The sequence below is a fragment of the Musa acuminata genome, chromosome BXJ3-6 (assembly GCF_036884655.1).
Source record: "Musa acuminata AAA Group cultivar baxijiao chromosome BXJ3-6, Cavendish_Baxijiao_AAA, whole genome shotgun sequence".
NCBI classification, from domain to species: domain Eukaryota; kingdom Viridiplantae; phylum Streptophyta; class Magnoliopsida; order Zingiberales; family Musaceae; genus Musa; species Musa acuminata.
Window position 1 is genome coordinate 36756563 of NC_088354.1, and position 27845 is coordinate 36784407.

General features: G+C 39.1%; 6 protein-coding genes, 1 long non-coding RNA gene and 1 other non-coding gene across 10 annotated transcripts; 4 read left to right on the plus strand and 4 right to left on the minus strand.

Annotated features, from left to right (window-relative positions):
* Positions 1-179: 179 nt before the first annotated feature.
* Positions 180-6870, plus strand: LOC135639439 (homocysteine S-methyltransferase 2-like). 2 transcript variants are annotated; one of them, XM_065153188.1, is made up of 7 exons: positions 180-445; positions 2581-2637; positions 2729-2934; positions 3016-3145; positions 3969-4172; positions 5737-5808; positions 6533-6870. In XM_065153188.1, exons 1-7 carry the CDS (start codon positions 269-271, stop codon positions 6698-6700), a joined length of 1014 nt encoding a protein of 337 aa, XP_065009260.1. In that variant the 5' UTR covers positions 180-268; the 3' UTR covers positions 6701-6870. The 2 variants fall into 2 exon arrangements, with proteins under 2 accessions (XP_065009260.1, XP_065009259.1); XM_065153187.1 differs by having other exon boundaries at positions 183-445; positions 2717-2934.
* Positions 6871-7239: 369 nt separating this feature from the next.
* LOC135639633 (uncharacterized) lies at positions 7240-13540 on the minus strand. 2 transcript variants are annotated; one of them, XR_010496999.1, is made up of 4 exons: positions 9091-13540; positions 8784-8868; positions 7799-7955; positions 7240-7710 (listed from the first exon to the last, which is right to left on the minus strand). It is a non-coding gene; the product is annotated as an uncharacterized LOC135639633 (long non-coding RNA). The 2 variants fall into 2 exon arrangements; XR_010496998.1 differs by having other exon boundaries at positions 8784-13540.
* A 183-nt stretch (positions 13541-13723) lies between these two features.
* LOC103989855 (vicilin Cor a 11.0101-like) lies at positions 13724-16184 on the minus strand. Its single transcript, XM_018826955.2, has 6 exons — positions 15369-16184; positions 15104-15279; positions 14952-15032; positions 14613-14879; positions 14207-14519; positions 13724-14091 (listed from the first exon to the last, which is right to left on the minus strand). Exons 1-6 carry the CDS (start codon positions 16153-16155, stop codon positions 13904-13906), a joined length of 1812 nt encoding a protein of 603 aa, XP_018682500.2. The 5' UTR covers positions 16156-16184; the 3' UTR covers positions 13724-13903.
* A 2726-nt stretch (positions 16185-18910) lies between these two features.
* LOC135641453 (uncharacterized) lies at positions 18911-19486 on the plus strand. The gene has a single exon (XM_065156815.1). It carries the CDS (start codon positions 18911-18913, stop codon positions 19484-19486), a length of 576 nt encoding a protein of 191 aa, XP_065012887.1.
* A 545-nt stretch (positions 19487-20031) lies between these two features.
* Positions 20032-24607, minus strand: LOC135639953 (TATA-box-binding protein-like). Its single transcript, XM_065153988.1, has 10 exons — positions 24470-24607; positions 24089-24282; positions 23239-23326; positions 22245-22316; positions 21534-21584; positions 21379-21423; positions 21195-21287; positions 20747-20848; positions 20596-20669; positions 20032-20207 (listed from the first exon to the last, which is right to left on the minus strand). Coding segments are annotated over exons 2-10 (597 nt in total). The 5' UTR covers positions 24160-24282; positions 24470-24607; the 3' UTR covers positions 20032-20206.
* Positions 24413-27455, plus strand: LOC103989856 (pentatricopeptide repeat-containing protein At4g18520, chloroplastic-like). The gene is made up of 3 exons (XM_065156817.1): positions 24413-24493; positions 25044-25681; positions 25802-27455. The coding sequence occupies exons 1-3, from the start codon at positions 24413-24415 to the stop codon at positions 25926-25928; spliced, it is 846 nt and encodes a 281-aa protein (XP_065012889.1). The 3' UTR covers positions 25929-27455.
* TRNAG-GCC (transfer RNA glycine (anticodon GCC)) lies at positions 24935-25005 on the minus strand. The gene has a single exon. It is a non-coding gene; the product is annotated as a tRNA-Gly (tRNA).
* On the plus strand, positions 25956-27092 carry LOC135641454 (pentatricopeptide repeat-containing protein At3g26782, mitochondrial-like). Its single transcript, XM_065156818.1, has 3 exons — positions 25956-26351; positions 26424-26813; positions 26928-27092. The coding sequence occupies exons 1-3, from the start codon at positions 25956-25958 to the stop codon at positions 27090-27092; spliced, it is 951 nt and encodes a 316-aa protein (XP_065012890.1).
* Positions 27456-27845: the final 390 nt, after the last annotated feature.

Consider the following 27845-nt stretch of genomic DNA (forward strand, 5'->3'; position numbering starts at 1 on the left):
ACTCATCTATTCGTCACCCGTTCGTCTTTCTGTTTCCTGTTTCGCCACGCCCCCGAAAATGGGACCGTCAGGTTTCGTCAATGCGCAATGTTACAAGGCAGGTATTCGGTTGGGTACGCCAAAACATGTAGAGAAACGCATGGCTTTCTAGAATGTAAGAGACGTACACGTCCGAGGCGGCGTTCCGCTGCTCTCCTCCATCCGCCACCTCTCCACCTCTCTCTCTCTCTCTCTCTCTCTCTCTCTTTGCGTGCGTTTGTGAGATGAGATGGGGTTTGGGAGCGGCGATCCGCAGGCGGTGATGAGGGAGTTTCTGCACCAGGTCGGGGGCTGCGCCGTCATCGACGGCGGGCTCGCAACGGAGCTCGAGGCCAACGGCGCCGATCTCAACGACCCTCTCTGGAGCGCCAAATGCCTCATTGGCTCTCCCCACCTCATCCGCAAGGTTAGCTGACCAATGGACTTCCTTTTTTGTCCTATGCTTCCGAAAAATGTCGACTTCTAACCTTGCGGTGTATTGTGGATTTGTAATTATCGAACGAAAAAAATAAAAATTTTTACCCTGGTGAATGTAACCATGGTTTATGGGCTTCTCATCTAGATTAAGTTAGATACGATCCTAGCTTTGTTTGGTGCAGATGTTACAAGGAAAAGAAAGTGGCGTAATAAATAGGGTTTTTTTCCCCTTAAATGAGAAATTAGACTATCGACCAAATTTACTGAAAGGATGTGAACCTATGGCTCTACTTTCGAAGTTTTGCAATAGCCGAAGGTGAATTTAAAGAAACAAAACCTTGCTTATCAAAAGAATAAATTAGGAGGAAAAAAAAACTCTTCTTTCAATTTGGTTCCTGCGGCTTGAGTTAATAAACAAAGAAAGTTGATGTTGGTCATATTATGATAAGCTTATTATGTGAAGAGGGAGAGCTGTTACATGCATATGTCAAATTAGTAGTTGGGTGCTGGGGATTGAGCATCCTGATGGAATTAGAGGATTCCCAATGGATGAACTGGTACTTCTTCAAGACAAGTAGAAATTTGTTATGAGTCGAGGCAACTGAAACTAATAAGCAGGCTTATGCCAGTAATGAAGGCTCGGTGCTTGTTTTATTTGGTCCTAAGAGGAGAAGAACAACATGGTATACTGATATTCAACTATTCATTTGGATATGGAGGAGTGATTGAGGGTTCAAAACAAGTTAATGATCAAAATACAATTTGGAATTAGTTCGTCTTAATAAACATTGTTTATGTTCTGATTTGAGTCTGTCACTTGGCCTTGTCTATGTTCAGTCTTGAGACTCTTGTTTGTTGTTTAGTGAGTGATTTTTTTGTTAAAAAAAGGAGTTTTGTATGTGAGAAATGTCTGGCTTGTTGGCCATAATCAAAGTGTAAAACTGGATTATAGAAACTACAGAACGTAAAATTTATCGATTCTGATCAAGGTCCATCAGTTTTGGACTGCTGGTCATACGGGGCTTAGCATAGAGGTTTTGCTTGGTAAATGGCTAGGATAGATGACATTTTTTCTATTTAGCAACCTTGTCTAATAATTAGGTTTTCTTTCTCCATTCAAACGTGGAACAGTTCTTTCTTGGCAATGCCAATATGGCAAATAATATGAATTGCAGGAATGCATCATCATCACCCATCTGATTGAGCCAAACTGGATATGTCCTTTCTATAATTACTTATGTTGTCACTTAATTTTTAATCATTCATTTGATGTATTGCAGTCTAGTTAGTCATCTTAGTGTTCTTACAGCATATGCTATATATATATATATATCTTGTAAGTTCTGATTTTTGTGTATATCATGAAACATGTCAGACATGATGATATTCGAGGAATTTTTTTTCAGCTGCAAGTGTTATTCTAGTAATGTGGCAGCATGAATGGTTCAGCAGAATCCTGGCATAGGACATAGCATGGGCAGATACACCTTTGGTGTGCCTGGAGCCCTATGTTAGTACCCTGTTGGCACGGCCAACATGCTTCTTGGCAGGCCAACATATTGATATTGATAAATCATCTGACTCTCGCTTGGCATGAATCTGCATGGCCAAGCATTTGTGCTCTGTTGATAGCTTCAATGGTTCATGTTCACTACCAGTCAAGCTCATATCACAGAACTAGAAGAGGAAGAAGACATTTTTCAGGTTTCCTGTTAAGGAAATTGACTAGTGTTTTTGTTAACATATGCAACCCTTGGTGATGTTGATAGATCTTTCGATTGTCAATCTTACTATAGTTTAAGGATGCATATTATTGAAGTTGATGGGCTTCTGTTGACTTCTCACTTTCAGAGGTGTAAGGGAAGATTATGTAAAATTCTTTATAGATCCGCATTTTTCACTATCCGGTAATTGTTTGGCAAAAAATACAATGGAACTTGGTGTGTAAGTAATATAGACTATTAATATCACCTGACCTATCAGTTTCTGTTGATGATATGAACAAATAAGTTTCATTACTAATGACACCTCTCCACATAATACTTCATTTTCTTCCTGAAGAAACCAGTGTTTACTGTATCCTGCACCTAGCAGTGCCTTTTACTGTTTTATCTTACTGAACAGGTTCATCTGGACTATCTTGAAGCTGGTGCACATGTTATAATCACATCATCCTATCAGGTAACTTATTTTTTTCTTTTATTTTTGATGATATATTTTCTGATGATTTTTTATATCACACTGACATTTATTGAAGCAGGCTACCATTCAGGGTTTCAAGTCAAGGGGCTTCTCTCAAGAAGAAAGTGAAGACTTATTGCGGAGAAGTGTTCAAATTGCACGTGAAGCTCGTGATATATTTTATAACGATTGCTTAAGAGGATATGGTGGCCAAAGTGACATTAAAAAGCACACTGTTTTGGTGGCAGCCTCCATAGGAAGCTATGGAGCTTATTTAGCAGATGGTTCTGAGTATAGGTTGATCAACTGAGTACTGCTATATTATAACTTGCTTATTTTCTGTTTGTTATTTCACTGATGAGTGATTGATATTGCTAGTGGGCACTATGGCAAAGATATGACCATAGAAAATTTGAAGGATTTTCATAGAAGAAGACTTGAGGTCCTTGCTGAAGGAGGTGCTGATTTGATAGTTTTTGAAACAATTCCAAATAAATTGGAAGCTCAGGTAGTTATAGTTGATGAGCTTGTCTAATGGAGTCAAGTCTTCATTCTCAAGTTCATAAAATAGTTTCTTTGCATCTTACCCGTAAAAGTTCTGGTTTTTGCACTGTAATTCCTTTGTTCTTCATGTTTATACATTTCTCTATGGACCCTTAGAGATGCAACCACAGTTTGTGTTGCATTGAGTGTATTTAAATACTGTAGTATAACCTATGGTTTCAACTTACATTTACTGGTTAGGCAGGTACTGGACCATATAGGTTGGTATCAATTAGTAATTAATTTTTATTTTTTCTTTTGATGATTATAGATGGTGCAGGCTGGTATATTGTGATGTATATTTGTATGATAATGGTCTGACTGGATGTCAAAACCATCATCAGAATGAGTTTTAAATTTTTGTTGTGACCTTTTATTGATACTCCTTTGTAGAAATTGTTCTAAAAGAAAATTATTTCTTTGGTGACAATACCCTTCTTCCTCCCATGTACCTTATATTGTAAAAGATTTGCTGCTTCTTTTAGTTTTCATGCACCTCTCTAAATGTCTTAAGTCCAAATCCCCTAAGATGAGAAAGCATTGAAAGATATACGCAGATCAGGTGTTGATTGACTTGTGATCCATCTACTTGCTCCATGGTAGATTTGATCTTCCCCAATCCATCCTAACTAAATGTAGAATCAGTATTGAAGTTAAACCTATTTTTTAATCTTGAATTTTTGAAAGTGTTATCCCCAAGTTCTTGGACGTTCACAACCTCTAGCTAGTTTTGTGCTTTAATTGGTGTGATTAATGTTTCTGATTCCTTTTTATCTGTGTTTTGACAGGCATATGCTGAACTTCTTGAGGAAGATAATATAAGCATTCCTGCTTGGTTTTCTTTTAATTCAAAGGATGGTGTTAATGTGGTTAGTGGAGATTCATTGACTGAATGTGTCTCGATTGCTGATTCATGTAAGAAGGTAGTGGCTGTTGGAATAAACTGCACTCCTCCGAGATTCATCCATGGATTAATCCTCTCCATAAAAAAGGTATTGTTATTTACTTGCTAATTTTATATAACACGTTCATCGGGATTCCTCTTGTTTCCTGAATGGTCATTTATGCTGTTCAATGTTGGCAAAGTCTACTTTCTCTTTATTATGCAAACAAATTATGGGGATCATAATGTTGTCAAACGAGTGTAAGCTGAAGGAAGGTTCAACCTGGTGCTGAATTTACAGTGCTCAGAATATGGTCCTTGTACATACTGACAGATGAGAACATTCAACCAAATCTCCTTAGTCCCATAGAAGTATATAGAAGTTTTGAGGATAAGTTAGCCATGTAATATGAATACCTGAGTTAGCATTCCATTATTTCTTAGCAACATTCTCTGCTAACATTAACTATTGCTGCAAAGAAAGCTTTGTCTGACTGTGAATTTAACTGGATATCAACTTTTATTTCTATGATGAGGCATTTAAAAAAGAAAAGGCAAGACTTGTGTTTTTAGAAATTTGATGTCATATGAACACAACCAGAATAACTTTCTTATTCCTAATTATGTGTGAACCAGAACTCTTAGGCATTAAAATAATTCAAAATAGAAAACTTTCCTATAACAATCACTAAAAATAAAAGATATAATTATCTAAAAATGCTATGAAAAAATACAATTGAAGTTTTCATTCAACTTGGAGTCGGTAAAAGACAACCTGTAGCTTTTCTTGCATCAGAACATAGCTTAGGGAAAATGCAGCAGGAATTAAGATTCAGATCTGACTGGATCATGACTGATTGGATGTAAACAAGTATTGGGTACTCTTATCAAGAAAAATCAGCAAAATAAGGCTTCAGTGAGGTATATATGCTGAATTATTCTTTCAAGCGCAGCCTCCACAGGCATCCCCTCCCCCCCAAATCACACACACACACAATAGGGCTCTGTTTTGAGTTAGGACTCGATTAAGTGTCAACTATTAATTCTTCTTGTGTAGATTGTTAGGGAACTAAGACATCATACTTGTGAAGCTTACAATTTCAATTACTTAAAGACTACAGTGGAAATCTAAATGTACATGAGTTGTTGCAAACATAAATGTTGATTGAGCTTTACTTGTTTTGAACTGTATTTGGCATCTTGAGGAAATAACTCTGTTATCATTGTGTTAAATGATTTCACTTTCCGGCAGTGGTGTTGTCTGAGTTGTTCTTTTATGTACAAATTGATTACATTTAATTCTCATTCACAGATATTCTCATTGTTTGCAAACTAAACTCCATCTGGGAATTCAAGATCCCTGCATGTCTTAAAAATGATTGTCAGCATCAACTCTGATTCTCTGAAGGTTCTAGAGTTGAAAGAAAGCTTCATAGCAGTGTGACTGACATTTATCATAAGCATGTGTTTTTTGTATCATAAGCATAAGAATAGTGAGAAATTTCTATTATATTCTGTCAATCAGATGCAGTCTTCCTGGTATTAGTAAAGTTGCTTTAAACCTATTCTTTGTTGGTTGTTTTCTCGTGGTCATGATATCTTTTGAACAGAAAATATGCACAATGCATAATGTTCACTTTAACTTTTTGATAGTGTGATTGCTGAATTTACAGGTGACAAAGAAACCAATTTTGATATATCCAAATAGTGGAGAGAGATATGATGCTGATAAAAAGGAATGGGTGGTAAGTTGACAGTTGCAAAGTCATTGTCAGATAACTGATGTTTCATATGGCACTTCTTTGGACAAACAATATTTGACATCTTTCTTTCCATTATTAAGTTAGATGTCTATGCATAACTTGGACTAGGACAATTTTTCTAGTTTATGGTGGTAAGGTGAATCTTGATTATCCAAACATGTAATATTAGCAGTTTAGCACATCCAAAATTCTTAGAGGAAGGTCATAATTTATATATACCAAAGAAGCATTGAACTGCTCAAAATTCCCTTTTATCTTGAACTGTCTGTAACTTTTCTATCACTGCCATCAGATGAATTCTGTAGTTAGGTACGCAAGCCATCTCCTGCCTTTTGGTGGTATTAATCCCTCATACTCTGGATATTTGTCTTCTCTTCCCAGACATCAGTTCAAATTATCAAAATCAGGGTTTTAGTTTATCTAAATTTATTATAATTTACAAATATTACCAGAGCATAAAGATCTAGCCGAAAACCTAAGGTTTCATGCACTAAATTCATAAAGTGGCAGTCAGGAAATTTGTCTTCAAGATCTCATCTTTTGAAGAGTATCTTGTCACAAAAGCCTGACCGGTTTATATTGGTTATCAGCTGTAACAGCATGCAAGTATTGCATAGGAACCAGCCTATATAACCAGTGGTTTTGTTAGAGAGAGCATATTAACCTAGACCAAATCTTCAAATTGTGATTCTTAATTTCCTTGCAGGAATCCACTGGTGTCACCGATGAAGATTTTGTTTCTTATGTTCAAGTATGGCATGAAGCTGGAGCCTGCCTGATTGGAGGCTGTTGCAGGACTACTCCGAACACGATAAGAGGCATATCTCTTGCTCTTCAGAAGGAACATGCTATTCCAAGAGAATCTGTACCATAAAACGTTTGCAGAACCTAAAGTCCTGACAATATAGACCTATCTATGTAACAGTGGTCTAATGCCGATGTCTGCATATTATCTTCATCGTGGTTATCGTCAGACAAACTCTTTTTTTATTTGCATATTAGGCTGTTCGGAGTCAAGTAAATTATATTTAATTTGTTTGGTTATTCTTTGAGAATTTTGTGAAACATGTTAATTTGCATCTGCTTCGGCTGGTTTCTTATAGTTTGGCTTTAAAAAGTGCCTTTGGTACGTTTCTGTATGATAGGACGGATGATGGATATTCTTTGAACATGAATCTAAATCAGAACAGTCTTAGAGGAACAAACGATATCGTCTATAGTATTCAAGTACAGATTGTGTTGAGTATTTATCAGCTCTAGAAAGGATCGGCTTTGGGGCATATGTTTTGGTATCAATTGGTGACTACTTTTTGATAGGTTTTAGCTGACACCAAGCAGTATGAATTATATATTTGCCTAATACATATTTGTTTGGTATTGTCACACATTAAACTTCTTGCTTAAGTTGTGTGGTATCATAAACATACAAACTTTATTGGCAAGACAAAAAACTGGGAGCTCTACATGGTAGTACGAAAAAAGAAATCTATTGCCACTCCTGAATGGTTGCAAGTTTCCCTTATCCATTCATGTATCTAAAGCCATCTTAAATCTAACCCAAATATCTAATATTTTTTATTTGTACACTCGGGCTGGTAGATTGAACCTCCATAATAATCATACTAATTGCAAGGAGGCACAACAAGGCAAAGACATCAAAAATTAATCAAAGATTGTCTGAGAGAAACCGTGGATTAATCCCAGCAGGAACGACAACTCACATGTCAATACTTGGGATCATCTTCTATTCACGTATTCCAGGACAATGTGCTCAATTCACCTTTCTTTGGCATCCTGAGCTGCATCATCTTGCTACAAATCCCTTATCTAAGCATTTTCGCAATCCATAATGCACAAGCTTCATTCATTCATCAGATTCAGGCTCTGCGTCGCACAAAAGAGCAGCGAAATATATAGCATCTCCATAGAATCAAATCTTTCCAGAACTGCAGGGAATTAAGGGACACATTACCTGCATTTGTCATGGAATTCATCATCATAGTCAATTGTATAAAGCTTGATTGTTGGTTGACATTCCTTTTCATGGCCTTTAGGGATCACTTGGGCATTAAACCAGGTAGCAAGACGAGACCTCCACATGACAGTATACCAAGTTCATCAACAGATGGCTGAAAAAGGATTAGAAAAAAGAACCAGATTATGCAGAAAGCAAAAAGATTCTGAGCCATGAAGAAGAGCAAAATGTAAAGGAAGATAGAGCACAGCCAGTCATGCAGCTAAAGTCTTTGAGGAGTAGAGGAAACATAGTTCTGGCGTGTAGAATCTACAGTATTTATCTATGTGACCATAAATTAAACCAACCAGATACGATGGAATAAAATAAATGGTTGTTATTGTCAAAAAAATGGTAAAGAAACACTAGTTAGAGGTAAATTATTCAGTACAATGCCTAAAGGACCCATTTTGAGAATGCTCTGGAACTGCTTATACATAAGTGGCATGATAAGGCTCCATCTAGAGCTTCAGCAAAAGCTCAGGTTGTTGATGGGTAGGTGCAACTTCATACATTTTATTCACGAACCCACACCAGTCATGCATTACTACAAACAGTTAAAGTTCATAATGCTAAAAAAATAACAGTTACCATGATGAGGTTGCAGCACACAATGCTAAAGAGAATGAGGTTGGGTCACATAGTGCTAATTTAGCATTATGTGCCACACCCTCATTATTTCTATGTATATCATGATACTTAGCATTATGAGCATTATGTGCCACATCCTCATTATTTCTATAACCCGGACCACTCATGTTATTTTTCTTTAGCATTATGCGCCGCAGACCAGTTACCATGATTAGAAATAATGAGGATGCCGCAGATAATGCTAAAAAAAATAATAGTTCAACATATGTCAAATGATAGAAGTCCTGAAATATTTGGGATCAAATTGTTGATCTTTCAAATTGAATTTCAAACATAAGTCAAACTAAGAGACCTTGCACACTAAATGCATCAGCTCCTTCTGCTTCACCAAAGCTCCAACTGCTAGGTTTGCAAGAAAGCTTGTGCTACATCAACAGCTGCAGTCCATGACAAATATTAAGATCGATTTCAGAGAAAAAGAGCAAGGACAATTGGCCAATTTCTGTTCACAGAACAACTGTAAGTTGAATATTATGATTGAAAGGAACAATTATCTACTGTTGCTTCTGACACTTGATGCATTTCTTTAAAAAGAAAAGTTTCCTGTCTGTGATGCTTGCTTGTGTCCATGATAAACAAATCACAGTTTTCATTCTTACACAATTCAAACTCCTTCAACAGCAATTTTCACAGAATCTGATTCCATGTGGCTACAGCAGCAAGCAGTCAAAGAGAACACTAAATATGGGGTCCAAAGAATTTTTCCACGGATTGGAGAATAACATGCTTGATTCACTTCAGCAAGAAAAAAAACTATTAGCAGTTCACAAGTAGCTGTATGAACAACATGTAATTTAGACAGCACCTTCCGAGACCAGTAAAATTACAAAATTAACTTGCTCCACATTGTCATAGAAGTGCAGAACAGTAACATCTTGCATTTCTGGAACTTTAAACCAAAAAACAAAAACAAACAAATTATACATGCAACACTAGGTTAAAATTTCTGCCAATAGAAAAGAAAGGATGGAACATATGGCTCCTGCCAATATGGGGATATGCCAAGTATACCTTGCAAATATGAGTCCATGAGCATGCTTACAAAGAGCACAAAAAGAAATGGACAAGCTAGACTTTACATTGATGCCAATCAGTGATGTTAGATGCAGGGTTGCCCTCTGGGAGAAAAAGAAATGGACAAACATAGCTGTCTGCTCTACATGATGCAAGTTCAATGCTAGACTCATAATCCTGATCCCATCTCAAACATCAATGCTGATCTCAAAGTTTATGACTTAGAAATCTATACAATCTAACATTCAGAAATTGGTCATATTCCTTTTTTTTTTAATTTAGAGGAACGTAATTATTCATGTATTGGGGATAAGTTTTGGCACTACAGTAAATTTGTTGGATGACCACAGTTAAAGTCACAAAAATAGCCTCTGTACTTGCAGGAATAGGATTGCATGATTGACTTGTCCACATTATTGAAGTTCCTTGAATATTCAAGATCCCAGTGAAGTCCTACAGAATAATCATGATTCTAACTAACAAAACTGTCAGAAATTGCAAGTCAATATGCCACATAAACAACTTTGAGATAATTTATTAACTTCAAATAAGATTGATCTTGTGTGACTAACACCTGTAAGAAGAATCAAGGCTGTATCCAAGAGAGAAATGGAAACTTTGTGAAATGAGATCATAAAACATGTGTTGAACAACTAGAAATTACTTCTCAATTTGCATATAAAAAGTATCAAATGTGTTGGATGTTGTACATGGCCTTCATGTAACAATGGTCAAATTCGAAGAAACATAGCATTGAACAATAATGGCAAGTTTGAATATTTAACGTGCATGCACTCCAAACAACATGATTTTTTGTTGTATATGGCCCATTGATTATAGTGCAAGTGGTTCTTCTTGATTTAAACCTATCCTGCTATTTTGTCTTTTGCTTACTTTAGGTGTTCGGAGAAAATTGTTGACCAGGATATTCATCTTATTAGTCTACGTAAAACTACCTAATTGTGTCAGCTAATTTTCCATAATAGCTCAGATCATTTTGATAATGGAAATGCCATCTTAAACGTGGAGGCCTTTAAGCATGGACAAGTCTTCTCCTTCTGGAGACCTATTTGTAGCACAACCTATTTGGAAGAAGGCATTAGAAAGTGGAAATCATACATTGTAAAATAAAGAGACGATCAAAATAAAAATTAAATTAAATTAAATTAAAAGAAAATAACTAAGGCAAAATGTTCAATTACTGGTTCAGTTCAATTGCAGCGATAGAGTAACCCCCCAAAAGACAAGCAAAAAAGAAGAAAAGGGTGAAGAGAAAGAAGAAAAAAGGGCCAAATATCTAATATCAAGGAGATAACAATGCAAATGACTCTTAAATAAAAAATAAAAAAAAAGATGAGAAAAGTATGGTTCCTCATTGTAGCAAGGTAGCTGCTAATCATTACATGTAATTGGGATCTTCGCTCTCCTCCTTTCGAAGGGAAAACTTTCCTTACCATCCAATAATTTGATGTGTTAGACAGTGATTTAAAAAGGCGCTCGGGCGCTCGCCTAGGCGCTCGGGCGAGGCGAGGCCCGAGCGCCTCGCTAAACTTCCAGGTGACGCACTTCAAAGAGGCGCTCGCCCGAGCCCAGGCGCTGGGCGCTTCGGGCGAGCGCCTGTGTTAAACCAGGTGACCAAACTAGGATTTTAGGTCTGGTTCGGTCTCCGGTGGTTAGTTGGTTCAATCGAACCAACTAAAATAGATATCAGTTGTCGTTGCCCAACCCTAACAGGCTAACCCTGCTCATTGCTGCTGCCACTCCCGCGCCCGTTACTCGCTGCTGTCGCTACTCGCAACCGCTGCCGCTGTCGTCGCTCGCCGCTCCTGCTCCTGCTCCCGCTGCCGCTGCCGTTGTCACTGCCGCTGCCGCTTCCTCTTTTCTCAGTCAGCAGACTCAGCACCCCCTTACACTCTTTCTTCTCCTTCAGTATACTGTTAACAGTATACAATAGTATACTGTTAACGGTATACTGTATACTATTAATATTTGTTATGTTTATTTAAAATTATTATTTTTTAATACTATTAATATATTAATATTTATTAATTATATTATATATTTATTAATTATATTATATATTTTTATATTTTATGTCTCGCTTCGCTCGGGCAAGCGCCTAACACCTCGGGCGTTTTTGGACCTTGGCGCCTAGCGCTTTTTAAATCACTGGTGTTAGATCCATTTGTAAATAATTTCAGTACCATCCAAAGCAAAGATTATCGTCCACATATAAGATTGATAGAGATCAATTTTATGTCGATTAAGTCATGTTCATAATTCTTGGCCAAATTAAAGGATAGTAAACATGATTCTCATGATTCTCATGGTCTTACTGCTCTGCTTCTCTTTTTTTAATAAAATTTGACATTTTCAAACCAACCATAGCTAAAATCAAGGTCTATCGTACCGAATCGTACCACCCGGTACGGGCGGTACGTACCGGTCCGATAGGCTAACGGTACGCAGACCGTCCGCTACCGGTCCGCTGTAGCAGTGCACTGTAGCACTATAGTAGTACAGTGCACTGTTGCAGTACACTGTAGCACTACAACAGTACAGTTACTGTTACAGTGCACTGTTATAATAGAAATACAGTGCTACAGTGATCGGTGCACTTGGGTATACCGCTCGGTACACCGTACCGTACCGGTATCGAGCCCAGATTGAAACACTGGTACGATACGATATTGCGAACCTTGACTAAAATATCTATAAAACAATTAGAATTTTCTTTCAACCACATTAAAAATATATAAAAACTAGATCCCTAAAATCTGACATTCATGCTCTGGCCAAGGAAGTCCTCTATTTTGATAACTGTGAACAGAAGCAGTCATATAATCTTGAAAGGTATATAGTAATGCAAATTCTCTCTTAAAGCAGAAGCAAGAAAGAAGACAATAACGTGCCTTAACATTAGCCAGCTGATAACAGGATTTTTCCTCTTTCTTTCCAAAAGGAGTTTACATGTCAGTTTTGGTGTTTTCCAAATTCAATTGTGTCCAAATCAAAGAGTGATATTCCATGTACACAATCGTAAGAAGATTTTTTGACCATTGAATCATGATGCTTGACTCAACACAAAGATTTTGATGGACAGTATTGTCAACTTATTCCTGCTTTCTGTCTTCTTTATCTTGATTAATTAATTATGTAAAACAATTAGCATTGCCTCTCAACCACCTTTAAATTTACAAAAAGAAAAACTTGATCCCTGTGCTCTGACAGTCATGCTCTTTCTTGGTACCCTACTCCCATGTAAAGTTGAAAAGCACGGTAACTATGGTGACGACTTGTCATGCCCATTTCACATCCGTCGAGATAATCATTGCAAGTTACCTACCCACCCACCTTTCTCTTCCATCATCTTTGCAATCTAAAATTAGAACTGTATCCAGTAAACTGGTGAATTACAACTTCTTCTTGTTGCTTGGATTCATATTAAAACTTGATCCAAATTTCTGCATGTTAATTCCAATTTACCAGTATCATCAGAACTTACCGGAGACACCCAGCTTCTCGCATTTATCACTATGTAACAATCAACAATAAAGAAACGCTCTTTTCATTGGAATTACACTCTTTTCTTTCATTCTACTAGTCCCAGGGATGTCCCAAAAACACCACAAAAACAGGAAGAAAAAAGATCCAGATTCTGGGAATTCCGAAGGGAAAGGGAAGAAAATATGAACGGAAATTATTCAAAAAAACATGTCCGTGAAATCACATACAACACCTACGAAAAAAAATCCCTTTTTCACTGAAAACATAAGAAATAAGAGACGCTAAGAAACTTATAAATGCAAGGTTTTGCTTCAAACAAAAGAAACAACAGAAAGCACAAACGATTCAACGGTGTTATCTGAATGGAAACCAAGCTGTTGGATGATGCGGCGCTTGTTGTCGCCGGCGACGAGCGCGAGCTCCATCTTCTCGCCAAACAAAACCCTCCGTTTCCAGGACCTTCGGGTTAGAATTAGACCTTCCTACTACGATTTCTCGAGTACATCGCTTTGTGGTAGAGCGGTAAATGGACCTAACCCCAATCCGGCCCGGCCGATCTAAATACAATTAATTACCAACGATTTCAGCACGTGCGATATTACAGTGGCGACGCACGTGAACAATTATTCTAATTTTAAAAAATATTTAATTTTTATAAAATCAAATAATATGTACCATAAAATTAATTCATTTAATAGCAAGCACAAGCAGTAGTTATAAGGGCGAGAAACGTTTCGTTGGTTGTACTCGTGGATAACATTTTATTTGTTGCATGCATTTACATTTCATACACGCAGTGCCCTCTCTTCTCATAAACACTTCCTACGCGCTCACGACACTTATTTTAGAGCCCTCTACTGCCTACGTACATCAAAGACGCTTCTCCCCTCCTCACATGAAAGCCTCGGCGATCTCGAGCATGGGCAGCAGCGGACGTTCACGGCGCTCCCGCTCCTCCGGGCCGGCGACGATGATCTGCTCGCCCTGCGCGTTGAGCACCTCATCAACCTCCCTGGCCGGCATGTCGAACGACAGCTCCTTGGCCTCCCTATCCAGCTGCTTCAACACATTGTTCCTCCCTGCGCAGCAAAAAACACCGATAAGCGTTCATGAACACGAGTACCGACGGATTAGATGTGATGGTGGCGATGGCGATGGCGATGACGATGGCGCTCGTCATATCGAGCCACGTACCTGCGAGGAAGTTCCTCACGTTCCTCTCGGCGCGGATCTCGAAGCATACGACCTCGAGGTTTCCGCCGCGCGAAGCGACGGTCACTGAAGGGTGGCCCGGAGGGATGATGGCCACGGTGCCGCGCGAGACCTGGGAGCGGACCTTTTGATAGCGCTGACCTCCTTCCCGGCCCTCGCGTCTTTCTCCGCCCTCCTCCCTGCTCCTGCCTCGCTCAGACAAATGAGGGCATATAGTCTCGACGTAGCCACTTCCTTCCAGTATTACGGCGATCTTTGTCGACCTGGAGTCGTAGAATGGTGCAACCATGGAGCCCTGCAACAAAGACCCTAACGTCATCCCCCACCAGGGAGAGAATGAATGACCATGATAAGCACGGGGGACGGGATCAGCATAGGACATATATACCTCGGTAAGGTTAGCATGGGAGACTCGGAGGTCCAACTGTTTAAGCGGCCGGTAGTCGTCGCCGTCGGCCTCGTGCATCTGTCCCCGTCTGCTCGAATGGATCGGCCGCTTCTCGAGGAGATTGAATGGACCCTTAGATTCGCCAAACGGCCATTGGCCACCCTCGGAGGCGTGGCGGCTCAGTGCGCGGACCTGCTCCTCGGACGCCTCCACAATGCCTCCTTTCCGCTGTTGCCCAAAGATTCTGCTCAATCGATCTCGTCGCGTCTACAAAACGACACATTGCTGTAATCACACGCGACATAGAAGACACGATCTAACAGGCAGAGGAATAGGTACGTTGAAGGCAGCTTCCAAGATTTCGTCGCTGAAACTCGGGAAGAACGACTTAGGATTTTGTCCTCCAGCACCATAGAAGACCTGCACAGAAACAAAGAGTTGAAGATATTGCATCTGATGAAAAGAATATTCAATCAAGTGACATAATCTACCTCGAAGCGGCCAGGTGTAGAAACCGGATGAAGGAGCTTGATCAAGAGAAACTCCTTATTGCTGTCTTTGTTGATCATGTAAATAATTGCTCCTGCCGGCGCCTCCAGGATATCTCCCCGGCGGAGCTCATGCGTTTCCTTCTTCTCTTCGCATACCAAAGTTAAGACTCCACACCCTGAAGAAGTCAACAAGTGACACTGAAATATTAGCTTGGTTCATCCACGTATAAGCAAATTATAACACAGCAGCAATGGAGGTATATACCTCTCGCGACATAGTAGATTGCATCAGCATCCAAGTGATGAGGCACCAAGAACGCACGAGGATTCAACCCAACCATAGCGATGCGGTAGTTGGCGATCCCCAGTAGGAGCTCCGACTTCTCCAAGAAGTTTTCGAGGACCATGACATGACCATGCTCCGTCCTCACTTGTTCATAGAAGCTATCTCGATCGAAGAAGTAGGGGTTCCTCTCCCCAGTCGTCGTCTCTTCCTTCTTCTGGCGAGGGTTACCTTCACGGTGGCGCTGTTCTTTGTACTCCTCCTCGCACCGATGCTCGCACTGTTGTAGCTGCCTCTTATCTTGTGCTCTCTGCGTGCACTCCTGGCGGCATTGCCGGTATCGCCTTTCAGGATCTTCGTGGGTTTGTACTCCAACAGCGACCTCCCGCCGCCCCCTTCGCTCTTCCTCGTACTGCGCCTCGCACCGGCTCTCGCACTGCCTGCGCTGCTGTTCGTCGTGTGGGTGCTGGTGCCCGCACCGCTGCCTGCAATCATCTAACCGCCGCCGAGCGGGGTCATCGTCGCCACCCTGTCCGGGCCGCCCACGCTCCCGCATTTCTTCTTGGTACCGGTCTTCGCACCGGTGCTGGCACTGAATCCGCTGCTCCTGGCCGCGCTGCTGCTGCTGGCACTGCTGCCTGCACTGCTGCAGCCGCTGCTCGGGATCCTGCGGGTTGTCGACACCGAGACCGCGGTAACCCAGAACTACAGTGGCCGACAAGACGAGGACGGTAAGGCAAAGAAGAAAAGCTTCCGATTTGGCCACCATGCTGGACGACTTCTACAGAGATCGTTACAATCTCCCGGGTGAGATCCGTGAGAGGGAAGAGAGTCGGATTTATAGAGAAAGAAAGGTGTGTGGGGGATGAGGTGGTGTAGATGGAGAGAGAGCGACGCGCATGGGGGGAACGTGGCGGGAGGGCTGAGTGCATGCATGGCTACGTGTTAGGGGAGAGCGAAAGGGACGAAAAGGCCGATAAGGCCAGAGCCGCGGATGAAAGCAGTGAGTGACGTTACACGTGTGAAGATGCGATGTCGCCTCCACAGCCAGCACGAGGAGCTCGCGTGGGGCAAGTGTGGCGCATGGACGAGACGTGTCGGAGGAGACGAGAACGACGGCATGGGGCTTTCGTATGAAATGTCACGCTACTTTTGTAGCAAAATAAGGTGAATGAATAATCGTAGTTTAATCATGTAACTAAAGAAAGCTAAATTTGTCTGCCTTGGATTTCGAAGCCTTTAGCTCGACTCGAGATCCTTACGGTCTCCATCTAAGCATCAAATCAACAATACATTGTTCCTTGAATTGAGCAACGAAAAATATATATATATATATATATATTTATTTATTTGTTGGTTTGAAATATATTTTATTATTTCATCATCTAATGGATTGATTGTAATTGTTAGTGATAGAAATAAAAGTGATTGTTGGGAGTTTATGTAACAGTACCTTTGTAGGTTTTGTATGACCGAATTCCTTCCACTTGGTTGTGTTTGAGCAAAAATAATACTTTTCTTCTTCAAGTTATTAATTCCAAATTACTCGAGCAAGTAAAATCGAACTATATATCATCTTTAACTCCTATATATAAATAAATTTATTATTTTTATGACTCAAATAAGAATCATTTAGGTCACTGTGATCAATCTTGTGATGATTTACAATCATCAAAAGCATATATCAAAACAAAAGATATAATATTAAGCTGTATAATACAAGTTTTACTTGCCTGCTGTCAGCTACTCATTCATGGAGTTGAATTATCCTTCATGATATCCTTTACAGCCACTTTCATGTGTCAATTCCGTTCTCACTCAATCTTATTCTTGTTTACTGAACCAAACTTGCCTCGTTAGATGATGAAAACTCTTACTGTATATTACTGCATGCTTGCTTCAAGCATTATTTTTACTCCTCTAGAAGGGCCATCTTTATGTTATGTTGCTTGATTGATATATCGATACCACATAGTATCTGATCCTAATAATTCATATTTAATCTACAATAAAAATAAAAATAAAAATCTTGATATTTGTTAGTTTTACCTTTGTTTTTTACCCAAACAAACAGCACAGCCACTTAGGTGTTAAAGCACCAGAATTCCCACTGACCAAGAATTATGGCACTAAATCTAGTATCTTTTAAATTATCTTTAGGCACTTGTTTGTGAATTCACATTATTTTTTGAATAATTTATAAGAAAAAAATCTTTAGTATTGGGTTTATAACATATGATGCTCTCATAATTGATTTTTACTAAGAGAAATTATTTTTTATAAAAAAATAATAATGTTTTTGAATCGAGCTATTTCAAGTCATTAACCCATTGGTCGATTCGATCCGATATGATTATCACGGTTCAAGTTAGGTTGATTTAGATTCGATCGAGTTAAATTTTGTTGAATGTGTGAGTGAGTGTAACTTGAGTATAACTAAAATGTTTTTATTAAACCAATCTAAGTTTTTTTAGAACTACTAATGCATGATTCTAAGATATTTAGTATTATTATTTTTATATATTTAGGATGAATAGTTTTTAATATAATATTTTTGGGTTAAATTGATGATCAAATCTAACTCTTTGAATTTTTATCAAATATTTTTAAAATTTTTTAGAATTATTAAGGTAAGATGATAATATGTTTGGTCACTTTTTTTATTTTTTGTATGAATTTAGGATAATTAATTTTTGAAATAGGATAGTTTTGGATTATAATGTGATTGTAACTCAAATATAATTTTTTAATTTTTTTTATCAAAGCTATTTAAACTTCTTTAGAATTACTAAGATGAGATGTAATATGTTTATTATTATTATTATTATTATTTATTTAAAATATTTAATTTTTAAAATAGTAATTTGTTATGTTGAATCTATGATCAAATGTTGAATCTATGATCAAATATTTTTAATTTTTTATGTTGAATCTATGGGGAGGGGAGGAGGAAAAAGAGGCATTATTAGAGTTGGAGTTAGAGAAAAAGGAGGTGATGGAGATAAAAATAATTTAAAATTTAATTAAATCAATTAAATAGTTAGAATTTAGTTGAACTAATTTAATTCGGTTCAACTCTGAAAAAAATTAATTTAATCCTAAAAAATCAAATCAAATCAAATTAAAAGATAATTATTATCTTTTTATTATTTCGAGCTTATATCGGTTATTCCTTTGACCCAAACACTACTTCTCAGCAAAAAGCTTTTGGCTTTTCCATGATAACTTCTTTTTGGTACGGTGACGACTAGCGGAAGAAAACAGTGACGAGATAACAAAGTTCCTACAGCTGAAGGATCTTAGCAGTCAACCATGGCGGCCACCTAAATCTGTCCTTTTATGCATATGATAAATTCGCCCGTCTATTTCATCCAAACCGGAGAATTGATATTGATATGGTGCTTTCACTCCTGTGGTCGCCTATGGTATTAGAATCATGTCTCAAATCTCAACTAGATTACATCCTTCAAGCGCATATAAATGAAAGCTGCATCTCTTGTTGGCACGTACTAAAGCTTTCTCAAATGGATCAACACAAGGGTGCGGGAGCAAAAGAAGAAGATAGAGAAGAGAAGAAGACCGTTCCTGGGATCACCCTCCGGCCATTCACGCTCTCCGACGTCGACGACTTCATGACATGGGCGACCGACGACCGCGTTATGCGCTTCTCACGTAGACCTACGTGCACTACCAAGGACGAGTGCCTGACTCACATGAAGGACCTCATCATGCCTCACCCGTGGTGCCGCGCCATTTGCATCGACGATGACGGCCGGCCGGTGGGCTTAGTCTCCGTTATGCCGGCTCCGGGGGCTGACGTCCACCGAGCCTCGATCGGCTTCGCCATCGCCTACGACTACTGGGGCCACGGAATCGCCACCGCAACGGTGAAGAAGGCGGCGTCTGCCGTCTTCGAAGAGTGGCCGTTTCTGGAGAGGCTCGACGCCATAGCCGAGGTGAACAACACTGCCTCTCGGAGGGTGCTGGAGAAGGCTGGGTTCCAGAGAGAGGCTGTGCTCAGAAGCTATCTTGCGTTGAGAGGGGAAAGCAAGGACATGGTCATGTATAGTTTGCTCTCTGCTGATTCTACGGTTCGGTGATGGTTGATTGTAGCATCAATATTGGGATATATCAATTTTCAATTAGATGGAAAAGACCCGTATATATTGAACAACTGATGGATTTCGATCTAGCAGAGATAATATAGGTGTAATCTCTATTTAATTTATGAAACTATAGTTAAGGAACGGTTGAAAATGATAATACAAGTGGGAAATGGAAAGAAGGTTCTCAACAGCTCTCGTCAAGTGATTAGTAGAGAAGGAGCTGAGAAGGGAGGGGGAGGGGCTGTAATTTAAGTATTTTACTATTTTTCAGATACTTAGAAAATTTTAATTATTTTTTAAATCTATCGGCATGTACCGACATACAACATATCGACACCATCGATCGACATGAGAGTGCAGTCCTCATTATAAATCGTGCTTTTTGCTATAATTTGTGTAAAAGTAGAAGAACAATCCAAAAGTTAGTATATATTTTTGCATCACATATTTAAGAATTATGAATTCCCCAAACAACATGTTCTATATGAAAAGCTGCATCCTTGATTGATCACAATTTCCATAATAAAGTTGTGTGCCCTCACTGTTCAACAAATTGTTCAGCAAAATAATAAAGGCAGGAGCCTCACACAGGGTTTTCTCTTCATGTATTCATCATTTATTGGTTTCAAAGGATGTAATTTATCTATATAAGTTTGATGATATATAGCAACTATCAAGAAAACCATCCCAGTTTGCTCCAAATTCCTGATAACATCTGCATACAGGAAGCAAATTGAAAGAAAAAGAAATTAGTCTTTAGAGTTCTTAGTAAACATTTCATAAACTAAAATGACAATAGAAAGCTAATGATGATGACTGTTCAATCAGTGGATCAATAGTAAGTTGTAGGTCACAAGTAGATTTCAAAATATGTGGCAGTTGAAAGTTCAAAAGATTTCAAATGCAAAGCCTCAGTGCAGCTCACAGCATTCTCAACAGATCATTCTGATCTAGGCAGCGGCTATGAGTCCTCTGTTGTGAAGATTCTAAGTGACACTTAAGTTTTTGTATGCAGTCTAATGCATTAAAACAACAAAATGTCGCAATGCCAGCTTGCATCAGATTACATAATTTTTTATTGAAGTGAGCATACAAAAACATACCATTGCTGGATTTTCCTGAATTCTGTAAGGACTGGATAGATATTCTCAAACGCAGCATGTGTGTCATCTTCCGACTGAATTGGATTAAGGATGACGAATAAATAATAGATACCAATGACATGCATTCGAGTTAAAGCTTTGAGCACATCACCTTAGCCCCAGTGAGAATAATCTTGCCAGAAGCAAAAATGAGAAGTACCATCCTTGATTGTCTCATCCGATATATCAGACCAGGAAAGATCTCTGGTTCATACTGTTAGAGGTAACATTCATGCAGCTGCTTTTAGGAATACAAGCCCACAAAAGAAGGATATGTATAATAGCAGTATGGAAGCAACTTTGATGTTTCATCAAATTTAAGCATAACGCAAGTGAATGAACTTTATTCTAATGAAGACAGTAAAATTCCTCATATGATCTGAGCATAGAGTAGCTGAGATTCCAACTATTACCTAAGCTTACAATACAAATGCTACCACTGAATTCTAACTATTAAACAATTTGATAAAGTAAAAAGGAAATAAGGGAAACAGGAAAACATGTGGACATGCAACTATTGGGTAAATTATTCTTGAGCGTGTAGAAGAACAAAAACTTACACTACAGAAGGCATCATGAGAATAGGAAAGGCCCTCAAGCCTTATGGGAAACTTGATGTCACATGAACTAAGCATATTCTGGATTTTAAAATCCTACATATTGCAAGACAAATTAGACAGAAAAAGCAGAAAAGTTGAAAAACTAATAAAGAGAGCATGCAGGAAGGCAGAAAGCATCAAGAACCTTGAATTTGGCTGGGAAGCCAAGCTTCTGGACAATACGAGCAAACTGAAGGCCAGAAAATATGAGACTTAATGAACAGAGTCAAACTTTACTTGATAAGCAGGGTACAAATACGTATAGAAAATTACAGGAAACCTCTTAATTTTGTAGTATACCTTCCGTGCTGCGAGCTTCGATTGCTGCTCGCTCTTTGCTCCAGTACAAACCTGACAGAAGAGGCAAGTTCAGTGTCGTTCTCATTATGGATGACAAGAAAAGCTCATGCCTTTGGAGTTCCATTCACCAAATAAAGAATTTCACAATAAACTTTATGGTCATGTATTACAGCTAAAGGTAGAATTCATTGTTTGTCATTGGAAATACTAAATCCTGATTCTTTTACAAGGTTATAAACCTTTAGACGTTCAAGGTTTTGCAAGGTAATAAGCCTTAATATACTAAAAGCTATAAAACATAAAGCAGAAGCCATAAATAGGAAAAAGAAGAACTCTGACTTTCAAATGTCATTCATTTACAGAGGTGGTCCAATGCCTGAACAAAACCAAAAGAAACTTGCTACTTTCAACTGGTTCAACAGCAATTAATACCCTGAAACCAGGTAGCCCACTTAATGGTCTGACCTTGGGCTGATAGTAATTCTGTCGGTAGGTATTATAACCTTATGTCCCCACCAAATTAAAGACTGAAACCAGGTACACAGATTTTTTATAAAGATTGAGCATTGTATTGCCAATGAAAAATAGATTATGAAAGTAATTCTATTGGCATTTTAAATAAGTCAAGGTGAAATGATACGGGTGATAAACACTGAAATCAAAAGACAAAAATTATGTAGAGATCATATGTGCAAAGCAAGTTCCACTTACCATTTGTCCAGATGCGAACATCAATGCTGTGGTTTTTGGTTCTCGTATTCTCATTATGATTGCAGCAAAACGCTACATACATCAGAAAGAAAAAAGAGATGCAATGTAATCAACAAACAAGATGCCGAAGTAATGTTATGTAATACTTATTTTACACACACACACACACAATATATAATATTGACTTAAAAACATATACAAAAGCACTATTGTGTTAAAACTGAAGATATGGGCCAAAGAGTTACATAACATGTACACTATAGTTTAATTTTTTTCCTTCATTTTGCTCGACTCCATCAGGTGTAGTGAATGCCAAAATAACTGAAAAGCTTGAAACTTGTAAACTATTCAAGGAACTTGATTATTTAACTTAATCTATATAATAGTTCTTAACATGTCCCACCCATAAATTCAACAGAAACTAGCCTATAAGGTTATCCTCAAACAGCTGGGTCTTTTAACCATATGTTTAGGAACTTGCATTTTTGGCAAATTGGCCTCCTTAACCAGAAATTAATCAAAATGTTCTTGTTCTGCATAGTTGCACTAACACTTTCTCATGTGTGGATCTGGTAGAGATCGCATCCTGCTACCAATGCATTATGTTTAAATGGTGAGACCCAGGCTGTTTAAGTGGGTCGAGCAGTGTTGACAACAAGTTTATTATGTTATCCTTTCTAACCAAAGCTTGTTTCATGAAGCTGGAGAACAAATTTAACTTTGACAGCATTGCCTTCAACATCAATTTGTGTATTAATTTTAATAATAACACAAATGAGACATGCCTCAGGATAGGAAAACCGAGATTGATAGGCTAAATCAGAAGGGAAAAAAAGAACATTTAATAGTATCCACCTATTTCGGTATTTCTTTAGTAGACATAAAAAAATGATCCAATAGCACATTATAAAGCACATAGTAAAGCAATCACGAAAAATACAAAAGCAGAAAGTAAGAATGCTTCATGATCCAAAAGCAATCTTCTTTTCTGTACCTTGGGATTGTACTCTGAATTACGGGCTAGTAGAGCTATGGTCTTAAGATCCAACTTACAATCCATGTTTACTGTTGAAACAACATTCCTGTGAGTTCAACCAAAAAAAGCATATAAGCACGACACATGGACATCCCGTAACGTATTCCAGACAAAAAAACATCTACGGAAATAAAAATGTATCATAAATTCTTGAAATATTCAATTAAAAGTAGAGATAGAATCAATACTTAAAGCTTCATCTATGGACAATGTTATCTGCCAGAAAAGATCATCCTATGTCTCATTTGTATGCACTAAATTCTTTGATGTCTTTTTTATCGTTTTAATCATTAGATGTCTGTCCCAAACAACAGCAATCTCCAACAGCTGGTCCCAATTGCAGATTGTAACAATGCTTAAGAGTCATGTTAACCACATAGAACAGAGCAAATTGGTAAGACCTTTAACTCTGTATAAACCCTAGGACTTCAGAAGAAAAATGAGACCTGAAGTGACTGACATATTAACAATTCCTCATCTCATTTTGACAGAAGCTGAGCAAACATTCTGGTCTTAACTGAGAGGAACATGGTGAATTTACATATCCATACAGTATAGTAGTGTCCTGGATATATGAGAATACTAATTCAACAATTGCAACCAATACTATATGAGTTGTCCAAACAATATTTTCCTGATGGTGGTTGTTAAAACAGTTTTCGTAAAACAAAACAAATGTGCTGCTTTATACATGTAACTCAAGATTCATAATTTTCAGGTAGAGCATAAATCTTGCGAGCAAGTCTTCAATGCAAAGCAAAGAAACTTTATTTTCCTCTCCAGCTAAAGGTGGAAGAGATGAACTTACTGGATAGTGAAAACAACTCCAGATGGATGCCTGGAAAGTAGCTGCTTCCCCTGCGAACCCTGATCGGCCATATCCACTGCTTCGAAAATCCCTCCTTTTCCCCAGTAAAAAGATCAGAATAACTTCTCCAAAATAAGACGATATATGTGCTTCAAATCCCACGAACAGACCATAGATTTCTGATTACTTCAAACCTAATCCGATCGATATTTATAATGAGTTTTCTTCTAGCTCAAATTAGAAACGCAGAGAACTCAACAGTTTTTTTTCTTTTTTTTTTAAAGGAAAAAATAACAGTTTAAGATCTAATTGTAAACGGTTGCAATGAAGGAGATTAAGAAAAATGCAAAAACTGATATTTCATACGATCAGAGGCACAACCCAGCAAGAAAGCAGAGCAGAAAGGTAGCGGGAGAAGGATCTACTGGTGCTTCCAATCATGACACCAAACTCGGCGCTTCCTGGGCAAAATCTACAGTTCCGAGAGTGCTCGGGGGCCAGAAATCGATCCATTCGAGGGAGAAACGCGAGTAGAGAGGGGTTGTGTGTAAGCAGTATTTCGAAAGCAGGCATTTTTATGCCGAGGGAATGAGATGCTTCCATGGTCAACCATTAAGTATTTAAGCTGCCCTTAGAAAGTCAAACCATAGAAAAAGAGGCCCTTTTTTTTACTAAAAAAATATTTATTTGTTACTAAAAATATATAATATTTTCCAAGGAAATTCCAATTTTTTTATTATGAGGATGAAAGAAAATAATGCAATCCCTTCCATTTTTCTTTTTACTTCTATATGGTAGATCTAATTTTCGCTTCGATATTTCTTTTTAATTGGTAAAAAATTCATCTGCACCAGCCGGGAATCGAACCCGGGTCTGTACCGTGGCAGGGTACTATTCTACCACTAGACCACTGGTGCTTCTTGTTGTAGTATGCCATAAGTACATCCTATTTCAGCATGTAGATTACAGCACTAAGCTACCAAGTACTACTAAAGCAATTGTAATCTCCTCGGCCACAGACCATGAAAGCAAGCAAAAGGTCGAACACAAGTCGCAAGCATCGAGGCTGAGCAAAACGCACCCTCTCTCAAACCACCACCACCTCCCCCAACTCCATCGCCACGCACCGCTGCCTCATGACGGCTTCAAGTCTCTTCTTTCCCTCCTCCGCCGCTCCTCCTCTTTCGTCCTCCCCCAACTCCACGCAAGAATCCTCGAGTCCCGCCTCGCCCACGCCTACCTCACGTCCGATGACCTGCCCCCCGCCGGTCTTCCTCTGGAACAAGACCATCAAAGGGTGCTCCGACGCTTCTGGGAGGCCGTTGCCGTGTGCGACCGGATGCTCGTGCGCGGCGTGCGGCCCAACGAGTTCACCTTCACCTTCGTCCTCCCGGCCTGCGCCGGTGCGCGGTCAGCCTCCGAGGGCCGTAGGGCCCACGGCAACGTGCTGAGCTTCGGGTGCGGCTCCAACGTCTTCGTCGCAACCGCGCTCGTCGATATGTATGGGAAGTGTGGTGACGTACGCATGGCGAGGAAGGTGTTTGACGGAATGCCCGTGCGAGGTACCGCGAGCTTTAACGCTCTGATTGTTGGGTGAGCTATGGCTTCTTTTGCTGCCCTTGTAAGAATTCACCGGAAAAAGTCTCGTTTTTATATTATCTTGTGGTGCAATTTATTTAACTATCTGATATAATTGGATCCTTTGTCTATCAGGTACGTGTTGAACGGTGAATCCATATTCAACCATATGCAAGAATCCGCAGTCCAATTCGATGCGATGACCATGGTCGGTGTGTTGCAGGCTTGTTCCTATCTCGGTGCCCTGCAACGAGGAAGATAGGTTCAGAAACAAGTCCTGCGGGCCAGCATGGAGATCACTGTTCACTTGGGCGCAGCTCTGATAAACATGTATGCTCGGTGCGGTAGCATTAAAGAATCTCGAAGGGTGTTCGATAGAATACCTGAGAGAGATTTGATCAGTTGGACTGCCATCATTTGTGGATATGGGATGCATAGACTAGCTGAAGATGCAGAGCTTCTCTTTAGGTTCGATGGTGTCACCTTCATGGGGCTTTTGATGGGATTCAGCCATAAAGGGCTGGTTCAAAAGGGTCAACAATACTATGGCAGAATGATCCAACAGTATGGTTTTAAGCCTGCTCTGGAGCACCACAGTTCCATGGTTGATAAGCTTGGTCGAGCAGGTAGACTGGATGAGGCTGAGGAGTTCACTGGAAACATGGACGTGGAGCCTGATGCAAGTGTTTGAGGTGGCCTTCTTAATGCCTGCAAAATTTATGGGAATGTTGACATTGGTGAGCGAGTCATCGAACAGATTCTGAGGATCGACCCTGGTTATGCAGGTTGGTACGTCCTGATGTCTAACATCTATGCGTTTGCGAGATGTTGGGATGGTGTTGCAAGGATGAGGCTTCTGATGGAGGAGAATAGGATATCAAAGCCTCCTGGATGGAGTTCGATCGAGATTGGAGGTCAAATGCACACCTTCCTTGCGTTCGATAAGTCGCATCCTAGGTCGAACGAGATATACATGTTTCTCAAGGACCTCGAAAAGAGGATGCGTATCGAGCATTATGTGCCGGAGATAAAATGTGTGCTAAGCAAATTGGATGAGGAACACAAGGAAGACATGCTCCGTGGCCATAGCGAGCGATTAGCCATTGCATTTGGGATCTTAGGCACAGGAGATGGTGAAGTGTTGAGGGTGATTAAGAACTTGAGAGTGTGTAGATTGCCACACTGCCACCCAAGTTCATAAGTAAGATTGTCAAGCGGGAGATTGTCGGCAGAGATGCAAAAAGATTCCTTCATTTTAAAGATGGTGCTTGCTCCTGTGGTGACTATTGGTGAGAGTGGCATTCCCAGGTTGTATCAGGGTATCGGGCGGTCGACCTCTGGCTCTCTCTCATGCAGACTCTTCCTGGTCGCAGCTTTTCCATCTCTAAAATATACCTGGTTTGATGGTGCAAGAACTCTTGCTTAGCTGAGATTTTCTACAGAATTTGATGTCTGAGAGACCGCATTAGGAAGTTTCATTATTTTGTCATCATCCACACAAGTGCAAAGGAACTGAAATAACATGATCCCACATGTTGCTAGTTTCTTGACCAGAATTCTTCAAAAAGGTTTTTAGAAAGTAAATCATGAAAGAGGAGCAGGCTATGCTTGAAGTGAGGTTTTGGTGTGTATTCATTAAGCATTTGCTGTAAGCTAAATTCTTTTGTTTTTGTTCTCCTTGTGCATGTATATGGCTATGATGTACATGAGATTGAAGAGACAAAGGCTCTTCCTCTTCCTATAATAATTATCTGAAATTTTATCATTCTTGATGATTAAAGGATTTTTTTTTGAAAATTTTCATTATTTTAGGTGTTTTGGGTTGGTGTGTCTCTTTGTTTTTCTCTCTGAGTGTCTCTACTTTCTCTATATCCCAAATTGTCCCTAACATGAAAGATTAAAAATACATTTGACCGTTGTATTGGATCAGTTCATAAAGAAAATTGATCCTGGCAAAATATTTTCATACACACATACATACATTCATATATAAAGAACTTCTAACAATCATCAGCATTGGTTTATTTGTTCTAAAAGAATAAATATAAAATATTCCAAATATTTTAAAATGTTAAAGGATATTAAGCAATTAACTCACAAGTTAAGTAAATTAACTACAATAACATATATGCAAGTTTTCAGATTCTAAATAACTTCATGTGTACGTGCGTATACGCAA

What these genes read in the sequence shown, in the direction of transcription:
- LOC135641453 (XM_065156815.1), top strand. Translation starts at nt 18,911, where the DNA reads ATGGATCAACACAAGGGTGCGGGAGCAAAAGAAGAAGATAGAGAAGAG.
- LOC135641454 (XM_065156818.1), top strand. Translation starts at nt 25,956, where the DNA reads ATGGAGATCACTGTTCACTTGGGCGCAGCTCTGATAAACATGTATGCT. An exon ending in ACGTGGAGCCTGATGCAAGT is followed by an intron (nt 26,352 to 26,423) that starts GTTTGAGGTGGC and finishes GTCATCGAACAG; the next exon opens with ATTCTGAGGATCGACCCTGG. An exon ending in GAGATGGTGAAGTGTTGAGG is followed by an intron (nt 26,814 to 26,927) that starts GTGATTAAGAAC and finishes TTCATTTTAAAG; the next exon opens with ATGGTGCTTGCTCCTGTGGT.
- LOC135639439 (XM_065153187.1), top strand. Translation starts at nt 269, where the DNA reads ATGGGGTTTGGGAGCGGCGATCCGCAGGCGGTGATGAGGGAGTTTCTG. An exon ending in CTCCCCACCTCATCCGCAAG is followed by an intron (nt 446 to 2,580) that starts GTTAGCTGACCA and finishes CTTACTGAACAG; the next exon opens with GTTCATCTGGACTATCTTGA. An exon ending in GCAGATGGTTCTGAGTATAG is followed by an intron (nt 2,935 to 3,015) that starts GTTGATCAACTG and finishes TGATATTGCTAG; the next exon opens with TGGGCACTATGGCAAAGATA.
- LOC103989856 (XM_065156817.1), top strand. Translation starts at nt 24,413, where the DNA reads ATGAAGGAGATTAAGAAAAATGCAAAAACTGATATTTCATACGATCAG. An exon ending in CAAGAAAGCAGAGCAGAAAG is followed by an intron (nt 24,494 to 25,043) that starts GTAGCGGGAGAA and finishes ATCCTATTTCAG; the next exon opens with CATGTAGATTACAGCACTAA. An exon ending in TTTAACGCTCTGATTGTTGG is followed by an intron (nt 25,682 to 25,801) that starts GTGAGCTATGGC and finishes TTTGTCTATCAG; the next exon opens with GTACGTGTTGAACGGTGAAT.
- LOC135639953 (XM_065153988.1), bottom strand. Translation starts at nt 24,159, where the DNA reads ATGGCCGATCAGGGTTCGCAGGGGAAGCAGCTACTTTCCAGGCATCCA. An exon ending in ATTCAGAGTACAATCCCAAG is followed by an intron (nt 22,317 to 23,238) that starts GTACAGAAAAGA and finishes TGATGTATGTAG; the next exon opens with CGTTTTGCTGCAATCATAAT. An exon ending in TGTTCGCATCTGGACAAATG is followed by an intron (nt 21,585 to 22,244) that starts GTAAGTGGAACT and finishes CTCTTCTGTCAG; the next exon opens with GTTTGTACTGGAGCAAAGAG.
- LOC103989855 (XM_018826955.2), bottom strand. Translation starts at nt 16,155, where the DNA reads ATGGTGGCCAAATCGGAAGCTTTTCTTCTTTGCCTTACCGTCCTCGTC. An exon ending in TCTTGGAAGCTGCCTTCAAC is followed by an intron (nt 14,880 to 14,951) that starts GTACCTATTCCT and finishes GTCGTTTTGTAG; the next exon opens with ACGCGACGAGATCGATTGAG. An exon ending in CGTGAGGAACTTCCTCGCAG is followed by an intron (nt 14,092 to 14,206) that starts GTACGTGGCTCG and finishes TTTGCTGCGCAG; the next exon opens with GGAGGAACAATGTGTTGAAG.